This window comes from Equus przewalskii, chromosome 13 (assembly GCF_037783145.1).
Source record: "Equus przewalskii isolate Varuska chromosome 13, EquPr2, whole genome shotgun sequence".
Taxonomy (NCBI): Eukaryota; Metazoa; Chordata; class Mammalia; order Perissodactyla; family Equidae; genus Equus; species Equus przewalskii.
Window position 1 is genome coordinate 20,774,975 of NC_091843.1, and position 21,608 is coordinate 20,796,582.

The 21,608-nt window shown below is 45.8% G+C and overlaps 1 protein-coding gene across 2 annotated transcripts in view; it reads left to right on the forward strand.

Moving 5' to 3' along the window:
- ADAM19 (ADAM metallopeptidase domain 19) overlaps positions 1-21,608 on the forward strand; it is an 81,530-nt gene that overhangs the window by 20,817 nt on the left and 39,105 nt on the right. Inside the window, exons 1-3 of one of the 2 annotated variants that reach the window (XM_008515067.2) lie at positions 2,183-2,232; positions 10,163-10,241; positions 15,867-15,943. In XM_008515067.2, the coding sequence (XP_008513289.1) occupies positions 2,198-2,232; positions 10,163-10,241; positions 15,867-15,943 (191 nt within the window). In that variant the 5' untranslated portion in view covers positions 2,183-2,197. Of the gene's footprint in view, positions 1-2,182; positions 2,233-10,162; positions 10,242-15,866; positions 15,944-21,608 lie in introns of those variants that run through there. The other variant, XM_008515043.2, reaches the window with a different exon arrangement.

Sequence of the window (21,608 nt, forward strand, 5' to 3'; positions counted from 1 at the left end):
TGAGTAAGTAGTGCCAGTCCCTGGGTTTGTCCTTAGCTTGTGGTGGGACCTTGGACAAACCACTTCTTTTCTCAGCTCTTTAGTTTTCTCACTACGTGAAGGTAATAGTCTGCAGTCACCAACTTTGCAGGATCATGGTGGGGATCCACTGATAAAACCTATAAGAAAAGTAGTGTCTTGTGCTCTTTCCAGGACCCTAAAAGGCCTGGAAGAAGCAAAGTCTGTGCTTACCCTGGTTCCCTCTGTAATTTGGGCTCTTACATAGTCTTCCCTCCTTATCTACAATTCTAAGCACTTAATCTCTCAGGAACTGGTGAGACCTTTGCCCATTCTAGCAGCTGAGGCCTTACTGGGGGCCTCTTTGGGGGTTCTCAAACCGGCTTTTGTTGTAAACAATGATATCATTGAGTAGGTGGAGCTGGGCCAGGCTTTCCTCAGCCAATTTAAGGAGAAATGGGGTCTTTATGACTTCTGTACTTATGGCTCTTTTCCAGTCCCTTCCATAGCTCCCTTGTGCCCCACTGCCCCCTTTTCCTCTTTCTTTTTACCCAAGGTTATGGATTTGCAGAAAATTGGCAGCCTCCACATTTTCTTCTCTTGCATCAGTCTCCCTGGAGAGAGGTCCAGATGGGCTGAGGGGCTATAATGGCTGCATTATATCAGGCATGGTTTCTTTTTCCAAGTCCTCCCCCACCCCCACCCATTTGTGGGGAAAGGAAGGGCAAGTCATGGAAAAGGATTCCTTTGGAGGGAGACTGGAGTGCTAGGGAAGGAGGTGATGTAAGTGTTGGGAGAGATGTCAGGCTCCTTGAATTCTGGAAGCTCTTTATCTCTTGACTTCTTGATGCTAGATTTGGGGCTTGGGGAAGAATGCAAAGGTTAAACTGGCCTTTCAGTTACGTGGTGACAGGAATATGGCTGTGGAAAAGGAGATCAGCAGCATTGAGTGAGGATCCTGAGTTCTTGATCCCTAGGGTGACCTTGCTCTCTTGCCCTCAATGCACACACACACACACACGCACACACAAAGGTGCACGCACACTCATGCACATGCACCCACTCTCCATAGCTGTGTGGACAGCTTGTTAGGGGAAATTGGAAGGTGGTTGCAGCACTGGTTTGCAGCACTTCTCAGAAATTCCTCAGAAGGAAGGAAGTTGGGCTGTGAAACAGTGACTTGGCTTCCAGGGACAAGATGGTAAGTCCTGCCTTCTGTGTGGCCTGTTCGTGTTTGCAGAGTACTTTTACAAATGACCTGGTAGGAGAGAAAAAAATAATTTCCCCTCAGCTGGGAACCCTGTGACAAAAGACAGATTAACAAGAGCAAAACAAACAGAATTTTATGAACATGTATATGGGAGATACACGTATATATGGGAAAACGTGTGTAACTCAGAATTCAGACTTCTGTAGCATCTTCAACAAAGAACAATAAATTTGTAGAGAAATGACACGACAAAGGAAAGAGATTTTAGGCTTCTAAAGCGGTAAACTGTGGGCAGGTAAATATATGGGAAATGAATGACAGATAAAGGTGAATGGGTAAAGTTTGTTGTGTAGATTCCTCTAGTGCCTTCTCGGGGCTGAAAGGGTCTAAAGTTGTCTCTGGTGATTAACTTCTGTCCTTAATGGTAGAGAGGGTGGGAGGGATGCCATTGAAAACTGATGTCCTGCTTTTAGGCAAATAGGGGGAGGATAGGGAGCTTTTCTTGTGTCTGCTTCTTCTTGGTTACCTTCAGCTCAAAATGATCCTTCTGCTGAAGTGGCATATTTGGGGTGGTGTATTCTGCCCCCTTCAGCTGGCTCTAATCTTCATGAGGGGAGATGTCGGGTGAAGGGCAGGAAATGTGCTTGCCTCGTTCACATCCCCTAGCACAGTGCTTGGCACACGATTGGCCTCGATAAATATTTGTGGAATGAGTGAGTGGGCTTGCAAACACAGAGCCTGAGGTTCTGAAGAGGTGCTGCAACTTGGCCAAAGATCCAGAGCAAACAAGTGATGAATTCAAGCCAGGAGGAACTTGGTCTTCCTGATACCATGTGCCCTGCAGTTTGTACTGTATTATGTTGCTTAATAAGCAATTATTGATGAGATTGCACGAACATCCTTCCTCTCTGCCTTCTGGGAGTGTCTGGATGGCCTAACTCTTGAATTATCTACCACTGACATTTAGCTTATTCTGGTTTATTTAGACTGATGGGCTTAGAAGCGAAATATAACTGTGATACTAGGTAAGTTGCTTTTGCTCTTTTTCAGCTTCTTCACCTGTAAAAGTGGAGTGGTGGAGGCACTGGACAGAGGTTGGCGTATAAAGATTCTTTTGTTCCAGTAGACTCTGCAGTTTATATGCTAACCACCCTCCCCTCCAAAAAAACTTTATGAAAAGGATATGGGGCACCACATAGAATGAGGGAAAAGCTGAAGAACTAAGGGCTTGAAAAGGACAGGATCTAGGAATTCAGAGAGTCCCTTCAGGGGCCACCACTGGGGTGACTCTCCTCCAGCCATTTGTACCAGGTGTCACGCATCTTGAAATTCAGAGAAATGAGATCTGATTGTCCTGGCTTGTTGTGAGTGACTCCAGGTGCCCCTGGTCAGCATGCAGCAAGAGGGGACCATTTCTCTAAAGGCACATTGGGGAACTGTTATCCCAGAAGGTGGTATGGATGCTGGAGCCTGGAACAACAGATGTCCACGACGATCTAAGTGGGTTTTCCAAGTTCTAACCTTCTTGACCTGTGCTTTAGGACGCTAACATTGGGTAAGGTTTATCAAAGTTGCTGGATACTTATTCAGAGCCTAAAAGGGACCAAGCACCCACATTCTGGGCAGGTTGGTTTGTGGTCTTCATCCACGTGCTTTTTGTTTGTTTGCTTTTTTCATGGGATGGTCCACCAGGTCCCCTCTTTCTAAGCATATTCTCAAAGGTCCAGAGGTCTTAGAGGTTCCTTTTCTTCACTGCCCCTGTGTCCTATCTACAAAGTTTATCTCTGCAATATAGTCATTACTTCTTGCATTAGTTCTTCCCGTCAGGTTAATCTGATAAACCAACACTGTGGTTATTTACCAAAAACTGGTTGCTAGAGAGGCCACTGTCAGGCAATGTTTTCACTTTTTTGTTTTTCTCAGAAATAGTGAACGTGGTACCCCATTTCCCTTAACTGGTCTTATCCGGTTCCAGTAAGTACCCATTATAGGCTATTTAGGACACTGTAAAACAAACCTGTAAACTCTTCTTGGGTGAGCCATTTTGAGGGCGCCCCCAAGGTCCCTGCCAGTTAAGTTCCCTGATCCCAAGAAATCGGCCCTATTTGCACAGAGAGGTTATTTATCTTTGTGGAGGCAGCCAAGAGGGAAGCATGAAGAGGATTAAATAAAGACCCTGCTGGTCAGCGCAGTAAACAGTGCTCATCCAAACATCCTTTGGTATATAACCTAAAAGCAAAACACAGGACCAGGAGCTGGTCGGAAAAGTGCCAGGTCTCGTGGGGACTGGGAGAAGATGTAATGGGAAGCAGTTGTAAAAAGGAGTGTTGATTTAATGCATTGTTTGGAAGCTTCCTTAATAGAAGGTTAAAGAAAACATGCTGAGTAGCTTTGGCTTTTTGCCAGGCTTGTGGGTGGTGCCATCTTGCTTCACAGTGTTGTTTCTGGAGCTGGTCCTCTGGCAGTAATGGTGCTTGTTCAGGTGAGTCCTTGGGTTAAGAGGAGATCCCCAGTCTTTACATTAGGAGCAACATTTAAAGTTCCTTCTTCCTTGGCTTTTCTGTTCCTTCAAAAAGGAATGCCTCTGCCTATGGGTCCCTGGACTTGTCAATCCCTTATTTGGCTTTAGAGCCATGCCTTTGGCATGTTGGTTTGTTTCCATTCCTTTGGAGTCAGAGGTGGAATGAGCACTGGTTCAGAAATCTTGGTCTGAAACAGCTCAAGCTATCTCTTCACCCTTTTTCTTTCTCTCTGTTCAAAAACAAAATGAAACAATACTTACTGAATTGGTTATTTTGTCCCAAATATGGGCATGCATTGGCCACTACGTTAGATTAGTACCCTCTGCTTTTCAAAAATCCTACCCAGTGCCTGCCTGTCCTGGGCATCACCATTTCCTTTTGATGGAAAAGGAAACTGAGGCTGAGCAGCTTGTGACTTACATAGTATCACCTAGCTAGTTAAAAAGTATTAATATCAGAATTTCCAAACTTACCCAAAAGGAGAGACATTAATATTATGAACCCTCAGAAAACCATTATCTCAATTGAACAGAAATCAAGATTTGCCACATGTGCACGTAGCTAGTCCTGGAGAAAATGATAACAATTATACCTGTAGAATACAAATACTTTATACTTTACGAAGAATTCTTTCACACTTGTTCATTTTATTTAACACATATTCATAGTCAGGCACTGTTCTAACATTTTACACCAACCCTATGAAGTAGATTCCATCATTACCCTCATTTTATAGACGAGAAAACTGAGGCACAGAGAGGTTAACCAACTTGCCCAAGCTCACAGAACTTCTAAGCATCAGAGCTGGTATTTGAATGTATTTTCTCATTTCATTGTCTCAACGATGCTGCGAGAGAGTAATTATTACCCAGTCCATTTGCAGTCTAGAAAATGGGAGGCTCAGGTGGAACAGTTCTCATACAAATACGTAGTGAGCGCTTGTCAACCAGCAAGATGATAAAACTGGTTTAAAAATTGGATAAGGGAAACATATATATATGTATTTTTTTCAACACTGAAAAAAAGGATTGCTAAATTAGATAGACAACTGTTTAATTAATATCCTAGGGGCAGGAAAACCATAACCTTGGGAGTTATGTTTTCTTCCGGATGGAAATCATTTGCATCTCTGTCATATCTTACTAGGTTTTTACCATTTAACATCTAATTGTACAGGGTTGTGCAAGAGCTGCCCTAGTTAATTGTAAATAGTCTTTAAAAGCTGCTAAGGTTCCAAAGAACCTTAGACAGGCCTCTTAGAGCCCACAATGTGACAGTGCTCTTGTACAACATTGAAAGGAACCGCGGTCGTCTTTCGCCTCATCTCCAGGGTTTGAAAGGACACTCGTCTAGAGAGTAGTGCAGCTGGTACTCAAACCAAAGCTTTCAGAGCCCTAGACTTTCCTTCCGTGCTGTGCTAATATCATCTTTAGATTTTAGGAGGGTGATTAGGAGGCTAGAAATGGGAAAACATTTTTAATGTTAAAATCAATCAAACTGACTAGGAGAATTCCCAGAGCCTGAAGAAATATCACCTGGAAGAAATATTAAAAATACAGATTTAGTCCTGCCGCTTCTCTCTCCCCAGAGGGAGATTAGAGATCCGAGGCTTGGAGAGGCGTTTGAAATTTGTCTAACAGTAAACAGTCCTTAAAGGGATAGTTCTGGATTTGAAGGCTCTGAGCCTTAGGAAAGGTTGGTCAGGGCTGTTTCAGATGGCATCGTGCTTTTGAGGTCTGGCTGGGTGTACAAACAAGTTCTAGGCCGCCTTGGGCAATTCTGTTGTCCTTCCCTGGAGAGCGACCTTATGTTTTCTGTCCGGTATTTGGGGGGCAGCTTGTTTTCCCAGGTGGGATTCAGAAGATGCAGATTTTGCTTGAGGACTTTGGGATCTGATGGACCTCATTTCACTCAGTGAGCACACCAGTGCTGGCTGCTGCTAGCAGCCATGAGAATCTCTGAGGATCTCTGCCTGCCTGTGGGCTTGTGAGCCTGGAAGGCACGGGCGGGAGGCGCTTGACAGAAACTGATTTTCCTTCAGAGCCAGAAAAAGGAGGGGGCGGGGTGGGAAATCTTGGACAGTCCTCTCTTCCTGGACACACATCACTCACAACTCGTTTCCTGAAAATCCTAATACTCTCCAGTGGTGAGAGACAGTTTCCTGTCTATCTGCTGAGCCAGCCCCTTGTCAGGGAGGAGATGAGAGCAAAATGTGGTCAGAGAAGGGGCGGGTGGGCCCAGCTGGGCTGCTCAGTGGCCCTCTGACTCCCTCTCTCAGGGGATGGCAGTGTCTTTGGTCCCAAGAGCAGTGCCAGGGCACCATCTGGGCACAAGGGCACAGAGGGGCCTCACTTGGGGCAGTGGGGAGCGTTCGAAAGCAGTTTTCGCTCATCAGTAAAATTGTACAGATGATGGTGATGAAACATGACCATTACTTTTGCTTCTAGAAGGAACGACCTTCCTGGTCAATATCTACAACCCCGTTTGGGGAAAAGGTTGTTATTTCAAAACAGCCAGCCCTGAAATTCTTGTGTGCCCATCCTCTTTTTCCTCCCCCTGACATTGCTTTCCCCCATTGCTCTTCTCCGCATATAATCACATCTGAGAGCTAATGGTCTCTATTTTAGGACCTCACATATTTCCCCAAGGGTGCTATCATCACCATCAAATCTTAGTTTGGACTACTGGTTCCTGGCAGTGCTTTAGTTTTATGTTTCTACGTTTTAAGAGAGAGCAGAAAACGACTTAAAAAGTATGGTCAGTACCAACCGACCGGGCTCTGACACTGTGCTATGAGAACCTGGACAAATTACATGTTCGAGTTCCCAGTGTTCTCAGTTACTAAATGGGAAAAGGATAGGTGTGTTGTGATTTAACAGTTAAATACATGTGCACTATTGTGATTGCAACTTTTCTGGGTTTCTGAAGCCCAGAATGTTCCAGGATGTGATGGAGGCAAGAAGGTGATGGGGGCTTGGGTAACAAGACACTTTGATATTTCTGCAGTTTGCCTGCCTTGAGGGTAGGTGGAGAACTTGTGGTCTAGGGCAGTGGTTTGCATCAGAGTCACTCAGAGAGTTATCACTGGAAATAGTTGGGCCTCCACCTCAGAGTTTCTGTCTGCTTCAGTAGATCTAGGGTGGGGCCCAACAGTCTGCAGTTTCAGCTAGTTCTTAGGTGATGCTGAAGCTGCTGGTCCCGAAAGAGCCATTAGGTAGACGAGGAAGTAGATTGTTCTGGACAAATTCAGAAGACGGAGTGAGGCCAGTTGGTGCTGGTTACAGAAAGGTAATTTTTGGTTCAATGTAAGAGCTTTCTCTAATTACTGTATGTGCTCAGAAATGGAATGAGTGGTCTCAGGAGCTCCCTGTCACTGGAGATGTCCGATGCCGAATGGCCAGCTAGCAGATTCCTACACAAAGTAGAAGGGTCTTTTCATGCATTCGTTTACTCATTTATCCACTTATTCACAGAATAAGCGTGTACTACCATGACTGGTTGGTTCTGGGACTGGAAAGATGCCTTGAACAAGGCAGCTGTTCCCCCTGCTTTTAGGGAGCCCACAGTCGAGTGAGTTTGACTAAATGAACCCTAAGGTCCCTTTCAACGCTGAGGCTCTGAGAGGCCTATGATGATGGGGGCAGATCTTCAGAATAAGAAGCTGCAGAAAGATCCTTGCCCTTCTGAGGATGTGTGACCAAGAACTGACAAGAATGTGGACACCTGAGGCTCAATCTGGATTGCTCTCTTTGGAGCATCTTTTCTTTTTGGCTTGAGGAAGATTAGCCCTGAGCTAACATCTTTCCCAGACTTCCCCTATTTTGTATGTAGGACACCTCCACAGCATGGCTAGTGAGTGGAGTATGTCCATGCCTGGGATCTGAACCTGTGAACCTGGGCCACCGAAGCAGAGCACACAGAACTTTAACCACTTGGCCATGGGGCTGGCTCTGAGCATCTTGACGTCACTGGATGAATGATTTTTTTCCCCCTAAGACTCTCTGAGAACAGGCTGAGAGTGTATTTACTAGGAGTGCATTTCCTGCGGGAAAATTCACATCTCCCCAGTGGCACCGGGATGGACCATTAAACTCTGAACCCCTGACTAGCCGTCCATTATGCAGTCTGTGAAAGCAGACCCAGGAAATGGGCTGTAGGAATGAGCTAATTGCTTTTTCACCTCTCTCAAGTGACACACTGGAGAGTTAATGGCTGGGGGGTGGCGTTAGAGGGAAATAGGTAAATTCCATCAGTTTTTCTGGGTTCTCTCATCATAATCCCTGTTGAAGGCAATAATGATAATCACTGACCTTTGCTGAGTTTCACTGTGTGCCAGGCCTGGTGGTAAGCCATTTTCATGCATTTTGTTGTTTTACTCTTAAGACAGCCCTCTCAAGTAAGTATATTATCCTTGTTTTTGCAGAAGAGGAAACAAAGGTTCAGAGAGGGCCGTTAGGTAGAAGAGAAAGCACATTGTTCTGTTCAAGTAACTCGCTCATGGCCATAGAGACAGTGAATGTTAGAGTTGGAATTGAGACTTGAGTCTCGCAGACTCCAGACCATGCTCTAAGCTCCTAGTATACTGAACAACTCATGTATTCACTCATTCACTCATTCAATAATTAGTTAAGTCGTTTTTTCATTGAATAAATGTTCACCAGTGATATATACTGGTGAGCAAAACAGCTTGGCCTTTGTCGTCGTGGGGCTTACAGTGTATCGCCTTCAAGCAAGTGAGTGATGCCTCCCTTGGATCCTTGGCTGGTTAGATGCTAAGAAGAAAGAAAAAGGGCTGGGAGACACAAGCTGGCAAGTTAGCAAGTGACCCAAAGTTTCCATGTGAATGAGAGTTTCTCTACACAAGCTGGGTTTTGTGCTCTGCTTATTTTTACATTTCGCTGTTGGGTTTCTTTTCTTCTCGTCCAAGGCTGAATGTTGAAGGGCTTGACATAGTACAAGAGGCAGTTCTTGTGGCATTTCCTTCTGATTGCACTCTGAGAGTAGAGGGGAATCTGAGAGTCAGGAGTCCCAGAACTTAGAGCTGGGAGTGACTCTTCAGTGACTCTAGAGACCCTCTTTAGTGACTCTCTCTTGCTGGGAAATGTCGCCTCTTCCAAAACCAGGGTGGTCCCTGCAGATTCCCTTCACTTTCTGAGCTGGCCTCAGCCTATATTTTCTTCCTTTTTTAAAGCAGTTTCAAATTAGGGTTTCAGTTTTCAAAATAAATACATGATCATTATTTTAAAAAATCCACCAGTTTTCAGAAATATGCAGCTTACATTGTGAATATCTTCCACAGTCCGTTGAGATAACCACCATTAACAATGGGCATTTGCTTCTCCAGTTGTTTTCAATGCATGCACTAATGTATACTCTTGTTAGTTTTTCATTAAAAGGGATTTTTAAAATACATGCTTTCCTGAAATTTATTGTTTTTATCTACATTTTAGACATCTTTCCATCTTAGTCATATAGATCCACTTAATTGTTTTTTTGTTAGACTCAATTTCTCTTCCATTAGAAACCTTTTTTGTCCTCTGACCTTGACTTCCTATAGATGCATTCTGCTTTTAATGTGGCTGAGCTAGTTGAAGCATCCATTTGGTTCTTTCATTTTTCTTTTAACTTTTAGAGAAATTCTAGGAACCTTGTTTGGTGTCGCCTTGCCTTTGCTGAGGGATTCTTAACCTCAGCTTCAAGGGGTCTGTGGCTAGAGAGAAACCAATGTCCAATTTTAGAAAAGAAAAATAAAGAATTTATGGGAGGGATAACACACAGAACACCCAGGTCTCAGGAAATCTAAACCACTAGATCTCAGAAAGGACAGGCAAAGGCAGCTCTGGGAATTCATACAGCAGGAACAAAGGAACAAAGGAACAGATGACTAGCTCCCCTCTGTTCAGTTCTTGCAACACTACTCCATTGGCCTAGCTTGCAGTATGGGCCACCCTTGGCTAGGGCCGGGTGGGACACCTTGATTGACATCTCACCAAAACATGCAGCAGGGGAGAGGTATTCCCTTACAGAAAAATCAGTGTGCTGGTACTAAAAGTTGGTAGATGCACTGGAAAAAATCAATCAAGGTACACAGTACGGTCCACAGACCCTGGGAAGTTGTGTGTGTGTGTATTTGCATGTGTATTTTCCCAGGACCCAGAAAAAGTTAGGATCACTGCTTTAATTCTATCTACTGACTCCATCTGAACTGAACATCTGGGTCTGAACTAAATGATGATCCCAATGAATACAAAATTAATAACAAGCTTCCTCCTGGTCTTCTTTTTGTTCTTAGGCCCTTATGGCCTCCTCATTTCGTCTGCATAGAGATGCTTGGGGTGGTTCTGCCTGGTTCACTAAGAATCACTGGCTGCTGTTCCTGGGACGGTGGAGTCCGTTAACTCTAGAGATGAATGTCTGTTTTTATTCTTTGCAGGCACCTTTTTGCTCCAGCCTACACAGAAACCCATTACACTCCAAGTGGCAACCCTCAAACGACCACGCTGAAGTCTGAGGTAAGTTCCAGTCAGCAGATATCTATCAAGCAGCTGCCATATCCCAACCCCACCCCCAGGATGATGAAGTGTGTTGAAGACAGTCTGTCCTCTGAAGGGATCATTTCCCCTGACTGAGGACCAAGGGAGCGAATAGGAGAAGCAGAATGGGGATTTGCCATTTCATAAATGCACCCTCTCCTTTGCTGGCTAAAATGGTCAAACAAACAATATTTTAGTGTAATTGCGTCTGATTATCACTGGTACAAATCTTTGTGAAACATACATTTTCATTGCTTTATGTTAATTATTCACATACTAACAAAAGTTTAAGTGAAAGAAATGATGTACTGATAATTTTGTCATCTCACCCAATCAGGTATTTGTTTCTTTTTCATATGGATGTGTAAGGTTTTGTAGTCTGCCTTTTTAATATGACTTTAGGTTATGAAAATTTTCTTATTTTATTGCTATCTTCATATTGGATATATTTCCCCTCAAAGTTGTTTTTGAGTTTGGCTGTTTGCACAAAGATATATCATTTAAAAAATGGTCTTTCAGATGGATATATTTTAGTTTGCTTCACCCCACCCCACTGCTGGACACTTAAGGTAGTGAATCGTACACACTTCATGGTTTGCTAGCTTTTCCTACTGGGGAACCTGTTAGAATTTGTAAGATCAGAGCAGTGGTTCTCAACTAAGAGTGATTTTGGTTTAAATAATTTCTTTTACTTAAACTTTTGTTAATGTGTAGGTAACTAACATAAAGCAAAGTAAATATGCTTCACGATGATTTATACCAATTTCAATCAGATGCAGTTATGCTAAAATATTCCATTTGTTTGTTTGACCATTTAACTGTGTGTGCCACAGAGGGCACACTGGCAATGTCTGGAGACAATTTTGATTGTAATGTCTGGGAGGTGGATGCTACTGGCATCTAGAGGCCAGGGATGCTGCTAGATGTCCTACAATGCACAGGACAGCCCCTCCACAACAGAGAATTATCTGGCCCGAATGTCACTAGGCTCCCGTTGAGAAAGTCTGGATTAGAGTGATCCTTCTCAGACTCTGGCTGATGAGATGTGAAGGAGAAGGGAAGCTGGACTCCAGCAGGAGCAGCAGTGGCTTTTTGCCTTTGGGGTAGGACATAATGGACTTCTGTAGCATGCAGACATGGAGGGGTGGTGTGTAGGACAGCAGGACAGGCCTCTCTGCCTCAGTGATCTTCTAGCGGCTTCCCGTGGAACCTGAGATTCCCACATGGCTTGTTCTTTGAACTCTCTCTGCCACAGTACAAAAGTTTAGAAGACAATGACAGCCACTGTCAGTCACTTACAGCTCCGATTATTTTATCGGATTACCTTTGAATGGGTAAAGGGACAGAGGACAGTTAAGTTTTGATAGATCTAAGAGGTCTAGAGCATAGTAACAGTAAGGGGTTGTGTTAGATTGTTGGACATGAAGATCAGTGCTGCCTTCTTCTCCAAGACCTTCTTGGATGGGGAAGGTGTTGGCCGTGTGGCCAGTGCGCATAGCAGGCAAGTTGTGTGTGTCTTCTCATCTCTGGGGAAGCTGTCCCGCTGTGACTCCACACCTTCTTCAGTGCTTGGTTGAAACTTCTCCTTCCTTCCTTAAGACCTCGGTTCTCTGCCTCCGGGAGGGGTGTCCCCAGACAGGCATGCCTCAAAAGCCCCTACCCATTACAACCTCACAAAAGCACCCTCCTCTGAGTTTGGATCCCACACTTCTGTGCCCACAGATCAAGAATGGGTCTCAGTGCACAAGTTTGCCATGAGCTCATGCTTCCTGCCTTGAAAGCCCCCTCGGGGTGGTCCCCTCAGGCCGAGAAGCTGAGAAAGAATGCGATGACTTCATGACTGTTCATTTACTTGTTCTTTGTGCTCTCAGAGTTAGGCAGAGATGTTGTAAAGGCCTTTCAGAAACAGAGGAATGGGAGAGAACTTCCCCTCACTTTCAGAATGCCCCACCTTCCTGAAGGTCTTGTGGACCAAAATACATCCTAGCTGAAGTATGGGACAACTCATTGTTTTCTCACCTCGCCTGCTACTCGACTCTTGTAAAGCTCCCACCCAGCCCCGTGAGGCTCCCAGTTAGCTTTCTTATTTGGGAGCTGAGGACTCAAAAAGAAATGGGAATGGAATAAAGCATTTATCTGCACTTGACCAAAATGTTGAAGGCCATACTCTACTACCAAACTTGGCCTGGGGTAGAGGGAGTTCTGGGAACCTTATCAAGCTCATCTTCCGGGCCTGTAGGCTACAGCCCTAATCTAGGTCAGGTCACTGGGGGAATGGGTCTGTGACTGTGTTCCAGTAGAAAGAGTTATAGAGCGTGGGGTCTGAAGCCAGGGTGTTAGTCTTGGCTTTAACTAGCTATGTGACCTTAAACAACCCTTTTGACTATACTAGTGTTGAGTTTCCTCATCTGAAAATTGGATATGCTAAGATCTGACTCTCAGGACTGTGGAAGGGTAAGATGAATCACTCATTTTATGGGAATTTATAAACATCTCTTCCAATGCCATATTTTACAGATGAGGAAATGGAGAGGAGAAGAGAAAAAGAAACATGCTTCAGTTCAGATAACCAGTAACTGGCGAGGTTTAGACTAGAACTTAAGGCTCTGTTAGTGCTAGAAGACTGTAGAGCTTTGACAAAGTAAGTCTTTTGCACTTTGCTGAGACTGCTTTTGCTGGGAGGGGCAGAACATGAGATCTAGAGTCAGGATCCTGCAGTTTGAATCTCCCCTTTGCTGTGTGGCCTTGACTTAAATCATGACTTATAACCTCTCCATCCTTTAGTTTCCCTTTTCAAAAAATGGGAATAATAATATCTACCTTCTAAGGCTGTGATCAGAATTAAAGGAAATCTATGTAAGTTGTTTATCCAGCAGTAAAAGCTGGATAGATGTTAGCTCTTATTGTTAACAACAGTCAATGGCAGGTATTATTATCACAGGTGATGATGTGTGAGAGCCCTTTGTAGATTGAAAGCATACTACAACAGTCGTTTGATATGCTATTTCAGAGAGCCCCCAGGCAGTGAATACTGTTAGCATGAGTCCAAAGATGGGAAGAGGTAGAGGGATTCTTCACATCCATCCCTGGATTTGAATTCTCTTTGCTTGAAGAAGTACCAGGATTTTCAAAAATATGGCAGACCCATCTTTCTGAACTTTTGCACTTTTGTCATTCCAACAACTATGAGCCCCGTTTACTCCATACGGGCCCAGTGCCCTCTTCTACCCATGCGTGATCCTGGGTTGTGTTGTTCAGGGTCCTGTTGCTGAATTCTAAAGATCAGGTTCAGAACTTGAGCTTTGATGGTGGCCCTCCAGGTCCCAGAGCCTTGGGTTAGTTGGAAAAGCCCTGTGACAGGCTGGCACTTGAAATCAGATGGAATCCTGGCTGGAAGGAGGGCTGTCCCTGCCTCACCTTCTTTCATAGCTGCTGCGGGGTGTCCTTGGCATGGTGGCTTTCCTTTGTGCTCCTGTGAAGGTTAGAATGTGACATGTATGAAGTCCAGGAGAGTTTGATACAAAGAGAGGGGCACCTGTCCCTCCTCCCGACTGCGTGAACTTGAATGGGCGGAGGAACCATACTGCTGACCCTGGGTTGAGCGCCAGCCTGGCCTGTATCCTGTGATCTGGCTACGCAGCTCGGCTGGGTAGGACGTAGAATTGATGCGGCTAAGGCTGAGGATTCAGCCCCCTGGTGGCCTTCCAGCTCCCTCAAGGCCACGTTCTGCCTTTGACAAAGGAGAATTTAGTACCGATAATATGATCACTAATGTTTATTGCCGGCTGCTGTGGGCCAGGTACCTGCACTTACTGGACACTATTCTCACAACCACCTCATGAGGTAGAGGCTCAAGATGCTGGAGGTCAGAGAGAGGTTGTGCAACTGTTTACATAGCTGATAGGTGTGGGAGCTTGCATTTGAATCTGGCCTGGCTATGCCAAAATGCTTGAATTTAATTCTCAGGCTATACTCATGCCTAGAGCTGCGTGGGAGTTTGGAGCCACAGAATAGGGACAAATGGGTTAGCTGGCTCCTGGGTCACATCCCTGCCTGCCGGGACCAGGGAACAACTACAAGCATGCATGGTCCTGGTGACGGATCACTTGGACTGCTATGTGGGCAAATGCCAGAGATCCCTGATTGGGGCTGCATGGGCTCAGCGTATTAGGGGGGAAAAGAGAACGCTTCTGTGTCGGCAACTGCTTAAGACCTTTTTAGAACCTAGCTCTGCCCTGAGCATCTTACCCTCTCTCTTTTCTGACCAGCTTATTTCTCTTGACCTATTTGGAAGAAGCTTATAGGAGCGTGTCCCTTGTTATCACCCCTCTGTGTGCTGGGGACAGTCCTGGTTTGTGCCCGTCTGCGTGTGTTAGCACTCTCAGCAGTGTCCTGGTTTGCCTCAGAAATGCTCTGGTTACCCTACTTGTAAAACACTCTGCTGGCACCTCAAACTTTTATTTCCAGCCTCTCTTCATGGTTTGTAATCATATCTTTGCACAGCTTTTTAATTAAGATTGGCTCTCACAAAACCCTAAGTCCTGCAAAGGCTGGAGCTGTGTGTGTGTGTGTGCTCATCGCTGTGTCTCAGGGGCCTCGCCGAGGACCTGGCACACAGCGGTGCTCAACAGCTGTTTGCAGTCATGAAGGAATCCAGCCTAGCTGGGAAGACCAGATGGCCGAGAGACACGCTGACTAGAGGGCAGCGTCAGGCCTCTATGCATCCGTGGATGCAGGTGCCAAATCAAGTCTGATCCAGGCACCCAGGGATTCAGGGGAGATGGGGAAGGGGGGGTCTCTCAGTTTCCTAGGGCTGCTGTAACAAAGTACCACAAACTTGGAGGTTTAAATCAATGGAAATGCATTCTCCCAGTTCTGGAGGCTAGAAGTCCAAAATCAAGATGTCAGCAGAGCTGTGCTCCCTCTGCAGTCTAGGGAACAATCCTTCCTTGCCTCTTCCTAGCTTCTGGTGGCCTCTGGCCATCCTTGGTGCTCGTTGGCTTGTAGTTTCATCACTTTAATATCTGCCTCCATCTTCAAATGGCCTTCTTCTGTGTGTGTGTGTCTCTCTGTGTCCTCTCTTTTTATAAGGACACCAGTCCAGTTTGACTTCATCTTAATTTAATCACGTCTGCAAAGACCCTATTCCAAATAAGATCACTGTCTGAAGTTCTGGGTAGATATGAATTTGGGGGGGGGACACTATTCAGCCCTACAGGAGGGTCACACAGGTGACTCTGATGGGGAGGCAGGCACTTCAGAAGACAGTGTTTCCTGTGGCCAACTTCATGTCGTGGAAGGAGCTCTGAACTAGATCTGTAAATCCTGGGTTCTCCAACTGTCAGGGAGACCTGTGGTAAATCTCTTTGTTCCTCTGGGCTTAGCTTCTTCATCTGTTCAATGGGGACGATGGCAGCTGCCCTGCTTCACCTCCCAGGACCATCATGAGCATCAAATAAAGTGATGGCTCCGGGAGCTCTTTGCAGGCTGTAAGGTAGGGGTAGATATGTAATAGCCATGAATCGTCCGTGACCTTCACGGGACATAAGCGTTGCCCTGCCTGTCAGTGTTCTTTGGCCTGACTACCTCCTTTCTCCCTGCTAGGATCACTGCTTTTACCACGGGACGGTGAGGAAGGCAGAACAGTCCAGTGTCACACTTAGCACCTGCCGGGGAATGAGGTAAGAGGCCCTGAAGGTGTGGGGGGGCACCTGGCACTCTCCCCAGGAATGGAATTTTCAGGACAAGCAGGGCTGGCCTTGGGCAGGGACCTCGAGAAACTGTCCATTGAGAGTATATGCAAGCCAGCTCTGAGACGGGCTGAGCTTGGAGGGACAAGGGAAATCCCAGATAATCCACAAATTCCCTGAGATTCAGCTTTCTCTTCCCTGAGGAACTGAGGCTTTATTATTATTTAGGTATGGTGAAGCCAACGGAGCAGGAGATGACTGCCATGGAAAAGACAGTTTGTTCTTCTCAAGCTCCCAAGAGGAGGGGGCATGCCTTGCCAGGGGCCACAGAGGGAAGCACAGGGGTCACCAGGAAGCAGAGAGCCATGGGGGGAAATGTGGGCGAGAGCCCTTCTGTGGTTTCTGCAGGAAGGAACAGGTGGGGCAGGGTAAGCAGGCCTAGGTTGGGCTAGTTTGAAAAACTTCAGCGGGCTCTGGGACACAGGGGCTGTCCCTGGTGGTCTGGTACCTGGCCCTGGGGTGAACAGGGCAGAGGGTCGTGGCCCAGGTGTTGAGAGCTGCATTTGAAAGGCATGCTGACTGGTGAGTTGTTTACTATCTCTAGGAATTGGCCAACCCTGGAGGGACAAGGCCCAGATGTCAAAGCTTCAAAATATAGAAAATAGAAGGCCAGATTCAGACTCTTGAAATTGATGAGTTTGAGCCTTTATTCCCACTTGTCCTTTGCTCTTCTCTGGTAGAAGTACTTGTAGGTGGTGAAAAAGGAAATGGGCAGCTGGTGGGAAGAGAAAGGAGAAGCAAGGAGAATTTTCAAGACAGAAAATTAACTGAAAAGTTCCAACTAGGTGGCATGTTGGAAAGAGAATGACTCTTCATTCTCTGAGCGAGACTACCTGGGTTTGAGCCAATAGCAGTTTACCAGCTGGACAGTGGGCCTCCATGCTCTCCTTTGTAAAACGTGGATGAGAATATCCTTAGCACCATGAGGACTGACTGTTGTAGATACCTAATGTTTAGAACTGGCTGGCACATAGGAGCACTCAGTAACCTCCTAGACCCTTGCTTCCTGGGTGTGGCCCTTAGCGGGGTGGCATCAACATCACCTGGGAACTCATTCAAAATGCAGCTTCTCAGGTCCCACCCAGACCTACTGGATCATAATCTGCATTTTACCAAGATCCCCAGGTGATTCGTGTGCACCTTATAGTTTGTACCTGAGAATGTGTGTTCCTTGAGGATATGAATTATATCTCAAATATCTGTTCTTCTCCTCCAGCCTACCCTAGTGCTTGGCAGGTGAGAGGATCTACACGTGTATGTTGAAGTAATAAATATTTATTTAGACTCTTCCCACTCTCCTCTCCTTTTGGGAAAGAGAGGATGATCTGAAAAACCTGTATCCTAATTGCCTGTACTAATTGCCTGGGTTTTAGTTGCCTGTGTTGTGTGGTACCTATACCCAGTGTGTCGATAAACTGGGTCCATGAAAAAGGAAAAGGAAAAAAGCACCCTGATTTGTAGCATCTTCCAATATGGTGGCAAAAATACTCCCACCATGACCAATTTAAAGCTGTCAATATGGTGTTACTGAAGGCAGAATTGAGAAAATATTCACACGAGTGGATCTCAGGAGCCAGTAGGAGGTGTTTCCACTGTGTACCTTTCTTCTGTGTCAATTGATTCATTCAATGATTGTTTCTTTCATTCAACAAATTAATACTGAGCGCCTACTCTGTACCCATGCCCTACACAGGTAGAAGAAAGATAGGCATTGAGAAGTCATTTTCTGAGCCCTCGGTTTCCTCATCTGTACAGTGGGCATCAATGATAGGTGTGGTGAGAGTGTTAAGTGCTGTGTTGACCCTACAGCACTCAACAGATGTACAGGATCAGTATCATCTTATAACAGTGAAACCACACTAAGACTTAGCCAGGCTCACATGCAAATGCAAGGCTCCTCATGCTGCAGATGCCACGTGTTTGTTTGTATACTGGGACGTGTCTCCTCTGTAAGGCTCCGTGGTGAGTTGGCCAGAGGGAATTAGGCAGGAAACAAGCTTTGGCTGGGAGGCCGTAACAGTGGCTCCAAATCTCCCGCTCAAGTGACTTGGTTGAGCCAAGCCAACTGGCCTCCCAGTGGTGTTTACAAGCCCAGCCACCACCACCTGCAGTCTGCAAGTAAACAATGTCTGTCCCAAGAAGGAGGAAAGGGAACATGCGGGTGTGACTTGCTTCTCCCTGCCTCTTCCTCTGTCCCCTTGGTCTGGAGCAGTGGGAACTCAGCGTGGCCGCTTGTAAATCATTCCCGCAGCCGTGCTGACAGGGGGAAACCGGGTGAGCTGTCCATGTGTTTCTGTTTTGCACACTTCCTTCTGGCGGCATCCACCCGCCTTACTTTCCCAGCCTTCTCACTACACCTTAAGAAACCGAGGGTGTCTGTGGCCCGACTGATTTAAGAGCTGGAGATGCATGCCAGATGGCTCGATTCAGACTCTGGAGAAGGAGCAGCTGCAGCAGAAGCCTTCAAACCCCTGTAACAGTCAAGTCGCCCCCCCAAGACCCATAAAGCGATGCTGCAATGGAAAATCTCCATAGTGATTGTGCTTCTCTCCTGGAAACATGCTCCTTGTGATTGGAGAAAATAGGTAGGATTTATACCAAATGGGATCTTCAGGCTGATGATACAAATACAGAGGAATTCAGCTGAGTCTCTCGATTGTTGCTAGGCCCCTCTTCTCTCCAAAGCAATACCTTAGGCTACTTAATGGTAGAAGTAATAAGTGATCATAGTGAAAAGAAATTCAAATAGTACAAAAGAGTATACAGTGAAAGGCAAGTCTCTTTTTCCCTGTAGATTTCCAGATGCCTCTTCCCCAGAGGCAGCCATTGTTACCAGTTTCTTGTGTATCCTTTTAGAAATATTTCTTGCAAAAAAAAGAACAGAGATATGTGATATAGTGCTTGATAATCTTATTTGGGCCACTGACCCCTTTGAGAATTAAGTGGTGGCCATGGATACCTATAGAATACACCAATAAAAAGATACGGCATGCCATTTCATTAGGGATGTTGAGTGTCCATGCCCTCCAAGCCATCTCTGATTAAGGACTCAGCCTCTAAATGTCTTCATGACTTCTTGCACGCAGCAAATGCTTTGCAAACTAACACACAGTATAAATGTTAGGAGCAATGGTTATTTGTGAAGAAATCTACATAGTGCTGGGATGAAGTGTCCTTAACTGAACCTGTGGGTTCTGGGAGATGCTCTGTGTGTGTGTGTGTGTGTGTGTGTGTTCCTAGCTCACTGTCTATCAGCAAGAGCGGTATTGATTGATTGCAGTAAAAACCCTTTTTCTTTTTAATCTGATTGGTAGGTTGTTCATTTTTAAAGAAAATGCTTATTAAAAGTTATCATTACATAACTAATTAGTGTGTTAAACGTTCAAATAATACAGGAGTGTAAAACTAAAAGAAGTGAAGGATTTTTATCCTGTCCCACCCTTCCTTGGTTAGTCTATTCCAGATCTGTAATCCCTGTTGGGGTATTCGCAGTTGAAATACGTGTGTGTGTGTATGGATGTATTATATTTTATCCAAATGAGATTACCCTATACAAAACATTCTGTAGTTTTTTTCCACCTTAACGTTGTGTCTTAGGCACACATAGATCTATCTCATTCTTTGAATGGCTGTGTAGTATCTTGTGTACTAATGTCTGGCAAGTTTAATTACAGAGAAAGTCTTTCAAAGATAGACGATCAATCATCTGTAGTGATCTATTTGATGCATCACTCATATTATAGCAGCTCTGTCCTCAAAACTCAGGGGCCTACGCTTACTCCGGTTCCCTGGTCCCTGGACTTAGATTCCATGAGAGAGACGATATCAGACTGAGAACGAATGTAAGAGAATGTGTGGGAGTGTGCGCATGATGGCCTGGAAGGGGCTCAGAATTTCGAATCGAGGGACCTGAGTTTGAGATCTACCTCCACATCTCCTGGCTGTGTGGTCTCTGAGCTTTCTGCTCCTCATTTCAATTTCTCCTTATCTTTGCCTTGGTTGGGCTGGTGCCTCCCACAGGCCTTACTCTGTTCTGTAGATGGTGCTCACGGTGCAGGAGGCTGTGAGTTGAGGGTGGAGAGTAGGGGCTGGAGTCAGGGCCCCACCTTGGAGTAATGAGCCTGGACATCGGGAGACTGGGTTCTGCCCCTGGCTCTAACAGTAACTCACTGGGTGACCTTGGGCAAGTTCCTTTTCCTCTGCGCTTTGGTTCCTCTCGTCTGAAACGTTAAGGTAGATCAGACCACGAAAAGGACCCTTGAGCATCAGAAGTTCTGGGCTGCAGTGAGACCGGGCGCCCGGTGCAGGAGGAGGAGGCTCATGCACGCAGCCAGTGCATACCTGTCTGCCCCTTTGCCAAGGAGTGGCATGGCCCTTTCCTCTTTGAACACCTGGCCTTCCTTGAGCAGAATAGATAATAAATGCTACCTCTGTGTCAGGTACTTTGGGGAGTAAGCCCTCACAGGACAGTACTGTTAAGTCATGACAAGTGTAGATTCTCGAGTCAGACAGTTCCTGGTTTAAAGCCTGACAGATTACTTCAGTTCTCCAGCGTCAATTTTCTCACTTATAACATGGGGAAAACAATAGTGACGTCACTGGTGGATTTACATTAGGTGGTGAGTGCCAACTCCTTGAGAGAAGGGCTTTTTTTTTTTTTGTCATGCTGCATCCCCCTGTCTAGAACATAGTTCCTGGCACATAGCAGGTTTTCAATACATATGTGTTGAATGCCTACTGAATACAATGTTTGCACTCTGTGTAGTGTCTAATACACACTCAATGACTCTTAGCTATTCTTTTAAAATGTGACTTTGATTGTTAGTAAACATTGCCCATTACTTCAGTCGGTTATCATAGCAAACCCATGTGATGGTAGCATTCGTGACTTACACAATGCTAGTAGAAACCAGAGCCAGAATTGGAATCCAGGTGTGTCTCACCCCTGAGCCCAGACTTGCCTCTTGTGCCTTGCCACCCCATCGCAGAGGGAGCACATCACCTCTGTGCCTTCTTTCCTCCCTTCTCGGCTGCCTTTGAAGTTTCCTGTACCTCTGTCTCACTTGGATGCAGATTAGGGGGGAAGGAAAGAAGGGGAACAGGGTGGTTACCTCTTAAGATAGCTCTGGATGTGGGGATGTGGGATATGTCCCCTTAGGTGTAGCTCTGAATGGGCAGATTCCCAGGAAGTGGTTCTTGCCTAGTTCCTTGAAGGATGCATTTGGGTGAGTCCTGCAGTTAGTCAGTCAGGGGTTAATCATGAATTGCCCCGCTGCCTGCCTGGCCTGCCCCACCAGGATTCCTCTGTACAATTTCATTTGTATCAAGCTCTTAACAATGAGAAATAGAATGCAGAGCAGAACAAAGAATAGCGTGTGAGGTCCCGGCCACCCAGCCTCCTGGGTCCTCCTCCCGTGCCCCGAGCTGAGCTCTGCCAGTGCTAATATTTAGCAAATTAGATCAACAGAGGCTGCTAGAAGGATAAATGACTGGTGGGTGCTCAGGGGAGGGCAGCTAGCAGGACTTGGGGATGGCGATGGAGGGGGGCCCAGGAACTAGATTCTCAGACATTCTCTGAGTGCTGGGGTCGGTGCCA